Source organism: Sinocyclocheilus anshuiensis, unplaced genomic scaffold (assembly GCF_001515605.1).
Source record: "Sinocyclocheilus anshuiensis isolate Anshui unplaced genomic scaffold, SAMN03320099.WGS_v1.1 scaffold963, whole genome shotgun sequence".
Classification (NCBI taxonomy): domain Eukaryota; kingdom Metazoa; phylum Chordata; class Actinopteri; order Cypriniformes; family Cyprinidae; genus Sinocyclocheilus; species Sinocyclocheilus anshuiensis.
Window position 1 is genome coordinate 761,925 of NW_015544183.1, and position 4,699 is coordinate 766,623.

Below are 4,699 nucleotides of genomic sequence, written 5' to 3' on the forward strand. Positions count from 1 at the left end.
AAACCAAAAATGATTCAGAGACCAGATATAATTTTTGATATTTTTTTACTAGTGGGTGCAGGACACTATAGTTCATTTATGTAAGTGAGGATAGCAAAATAAAGTAAACTGTGACAAATTATACCCAAAATTTCTTAATATAGTGGACTACCAGTGTAAAACAGATACAAATTTGGGACCAAAAAGTATTCAGACAGAGTCTGGGGGGAAAAAAAATGAAGTTCAGGTTTGCATGAAGCTGGGTGACAGCATGCCCAGGAGACTATATGCTGTCATTATGGCTAAGGGTCACCCGACAAAGTATTGATAGTTGTGTAAATACTGTCATACTAACAGCTGTCTAATTTTTGGTTGATTGTAATCCATTACCTTTCTATCAAAGTTATCTAACATTATCAAGCTGAATTTTTCTGACTCAATTTAACTGAGTTCTTGTTATATTTTATTACCATTTTCTAAACTATAGCGAATAAACTGTGATAATGTGAGAAATGTTGAAGGTGAAGGTGGTTTGACTGTATCTATTTGATAAATGAAGTTAACCAACTAACATTATACATACTCTTTTGGTTTCTGTACCCAATATTTAAAAAAATGTACAAATGCAATAAAATATAGGTATCGGTACTCGGTATCGGCAAGTACCAAAAATAAAAGTATCGGTATCGGGCGAGTACTGGAAAAAGGGGTATCGGTGCATCCCTACTAACAAAACATTAAAATGCAACGTCACTTACCTCGTCATCACCGCATCTCGCGCACTACTGATGATGCTCCCTGACGCACATGACAAACATTCGATTGTACCATTTTTGCATTCAAATGCAAATATTTTAAATTCGACTAATATTAATATTTTTATTCACAATCTCCTCATCACCGGCAGGCACAGCACTCAATTCAGCATGTGTTCGTGTTTGTGTGAGCTGTCTGCATCACTCATAGTACGTGCCTATATCGTGCGCTATATCGAACATTTTTTATATCGTTATCGATGAAGGTGTACAGTCGATAAATATCGATACCGTTTTATCGCCCAGGCCTAACTAAATATTTGCTAAAAAGCTCTTCTGAATGTCTGGGCCTGTTTACACCTGGTCACTTCACACATTTTTCTGATCAGACAGCTATCTGATCATGAAAAGACCAGGAATAAATGCCTTCCAAAATGCTTTCTTTTTCAGAGGACATTCTTTTTGCTCTCTCCTATTGTGGTCTTTGATCTTGAGCTTAGCTGATGATTAATAAAATAAAATACCTTTTGCTTTCATTGATGTGAACTCGGTTAAATTTGCATATAGCACACAAATTAAAGATCAGATTTATATTTGATTTGCAGAGACACATTTTTGTGTGGCCACATGTAAATGGAACCATTTTAACACATCAGATAGCGGTCCAATCAGTAAAAACACATTAAGTCTCCAGGTGTAAACAGGCACTTAGATGTGGCAAAAACAATAACTGAACTCATGATAGCTCCGGTGACATTATCAAAGCGGCCTTCTCTGGTTCCGAACGCAGCAAATGGGTACTGAAGATATCAGAATACATTTAATGCATGTGCAAACAAATATGTGAATCAGACAGCAATGTTTAGGGTTCATATAAACAGAACTTTCAGAATCTGAAACTGGATTGGATTCATTCCAAAACTAATTGCATGTAAACATACCTAGTGAGTTGGACTCCATATAACACTCTAGTGTTGTCAAAAGACCCGGTACTTCGGTGGTACCGAGTACCCGGTCAACCCGGTTCTTGATGCGCTATCCGAAAGGTGCGCAGATGCGTTCTCTTCATAAAAGCACTGAGACATGGCGATCTCAAAAGGAGGAAACACATCAAACTAACAAAACACTTTAAAGACCGACGCCCAGAGCAAATGAAAGTGTTCAAGCAGGTAAGTTTCAATTAAATTTTTTATATTTCGATCTTCTGTTATGAATATTATTCCATATTTTAATTTGAATGTCGGATTGAAATAAACATCGCCAACTAATGCTAAAATAATGAGCATTAGAATGAAGTTTCTTTATTAACTATTTAATGCTCCTATAACTTTTAGTGTAAAAAAACAGGAGGACATAATGGTATTTACTATTTTTACACAGCAGAAGCTTTTAAATGAATTGTGAATCTAAAATATGCGTGTCAGAGAATGTACAAATGGTTAACAGTGTTTATGTCATATCAGTCCATCAGAAAAGCAGTTCTGGGCTTTTTTATAGCTAGTTGGTTAGTTGTTATTCTTGGCTGGATAACTGATTTTATGCATTAGTAAATTTTGAAATGAACCCTAAGAAGAATAATTGCTATACAACTATTGTTTATTGATAGGTCATGTTATCTAACAAATGGAATCTTATTGTAAAGTGTTTTTAATACTACAGTTTCCATCTATTTGATATGCACTTGACTTAAAATATATGAAGAGTTTGGTTCCAAAACGCGTTAAACGCCATTTAAAAAAAAAAATTGAGTTTCCGCCAAAATCAGTATTGTATCTTGTCGGTGTTGAAAAGTCCATTTTTAGCACAGCGCCCCATTCCACACACTATAAACAGTAACAACCAATCACAGCGCACCACTCCACGCACTCTAGACAGTAATGGCGGCGCTTTGAATACACCCGGCATCCTAGTTTTCCTCATCTATTTTTTTTTTTACACTTTGTGAACAACAAACAACAACCGCACCACCAGCACTGGCACCCCTCAGGGTTGGTTCCTGGGCACCACCATCTCTCAGGACCTGAAGTGGGACACTCAGTTTTATGTGAAACTTGTTTACTTTTTTCATAATTGCATTACTTGCGGGAAAACTTGAAACACAATTTTAAATAAGTATAAAGAATGGCATTGATTTTTGTACATTTTATTTTTGTTTGAATTATTTATTTTAAAAAAAGTTTTTTAATTAGTATATTTTTGTGTTTTGCTTTGGTATCGAAATTGGTACCGAGAACCGTGGATTTTCACTGGTATTGGTACCGAATACTGACATTTTGGTACCGTGACAACACTATAACACTCATGGAATGATTCTAGGCCAATAAAATTCTAGGCCCAAAATCCTGCTCTCTAGATATCAGTCTCACCATCAGTTCATGTAAAACACCACCACCAACAAAAAAATCCTTTCAAAGTGCACAAAGTGATGCTGGCATGGTGATAATACTCTTGCTTTAAACTTGACTTAGTAGTCTACACAGGCAAGTGCTGATCTCTGCACTGCAACATGCTTGTAAACTTGTAACAGCAGCTGGCCTCAGTTTCCTCACTGGTACTCACAGCAGAGGGAGTGTGTAGCTTCCTCTGATGGTGTGCTGGTGAGGACAAACTGTTGCAGCTATAGGTCAGAAGAAAGTGCACTCACCGACATTACAAACTTTTGGTCGATGTATTTTTTGGCAATGTTGGGCTGAAAGTCAGGTGACTCCAGGAATCTTAAAAAGAATTCATACACCAGCTGAGGAAAGGAGAAAGAGGGGTTGAGGAGGAGAGATAGTAATAAAGCTCAACACTAATACATGATTAATGTATCTGTCTGGTCCTCTTTGCCACCAAAACAATAAATGCTGTCAGTTCCTGAACAAATAGGCTTTTTAATCATTTGAGACAGAAGTTGTTCCAAAACCTAGTGAACTGCTTCGCTGCAACCTCACTGGCAGGGAACCTCAGAACTGACTGCAATGCTCTATAAAGGCAGCAACTCTGTGACCTACACAAATAGCACTCTTTTTGACTATGACTTTAGCATGGTGCTAAAGGTAACAACAAATACAGAAAAGTCGAATTTGAATTTGATCTTTTTATCTCCAAAATACATATTTCAGTATTGAATGATATTTTTATATTCAATATTTGGATTTATTTTTCCCTGAGATTCACCACAAAGGACAAATGTGATGCTGCCATTGGATTTGGCCAAATTAAAAAATGTAAACTTCTGCCAATGGAGGCTGTAGAACAGAGCAATATAGTTTTGTATCCTCATGGCTTGCAAAGCAGTTTAAGGCCAAAATCTTCATAATATAATAACATAAACAGGCATATGAAAAGGAAAACACCAAGGACATCCAGCAACATTCACTGAAGAGTTGGATAAATGACATTTCAAAAGAAAACAAGAAAATGAGTGTTGATAATATGAAGCTGCACACACACCTGCAGGTGAGGCCAAGCTGCCTCTAGAGTGGGTTCGTCCTCTTCGGGGTCAAACTCTGCTCCCGTGGGGTTGGAAGAGGGCGGCAGAGTCCTGAACAAGTTTACAGAAAACTGGAAAGAAATACACATTATCTGTCATTATATGAACAGAGAAACTATCCATTCTAGGAATATACTAGAAGTACTGTAACAAACCAATATAATATTTCTATTTGGTACATCATAAAGCAACAGGCATTAAGAGACCTTAGAGAAAAAAAATGTACAGGTAAAAACTAACACATAGAAGAGTTCTCACAATACCTTTTTTCTATCACGATACCAAGTAATATTAGGACCAAGTGAGTATTATTATTATTATTAATATTATTATGTGTGAATCTGTCTTTATTACAGAGGCTTTTCTGTTCTATTAATTATTTAAATTTGACTCAAAATAAATATTATTGCTACACTGGAATATTGTTACACAAATTATAATATTTTTTGAACCCGTTTAATTGCTTCACTTTCTATTGGGGGGGGGGGGG

General features: G+C 36.3%; 1 protein-coding gene across 1 annotated transcript in view; it reads right to left on the reverse strand.

The window, feature by feature from the left end:
• LOC107696374 (serine/threonine-protein phosphatase 2A 56 kDa regulatory subunit delta isoform-like) overlaps positions 1 to 4,699 on the reverse strand; it is a gene marked incomplete at its 5' end in the record, with an annotated part of 40,091 nt that overhangs the window by 11,491 nt on the left and 23,901 nt on the right. The window contains 2 exons of the mRNA XM_016496674.1: positions 3,379 to 3,471; positions 4,170 to 4,280. Of these exons, the coding sequence (XP_016352160.1) occupies positions 3,379 to 3,471; positions 4,170 to 4,280 (204 nt within the window). The remainder of the gene's footprint in view (positions 1 to 3,378; positions 3,472 to 4,169; positions 4,281 to 4,699) is intronic.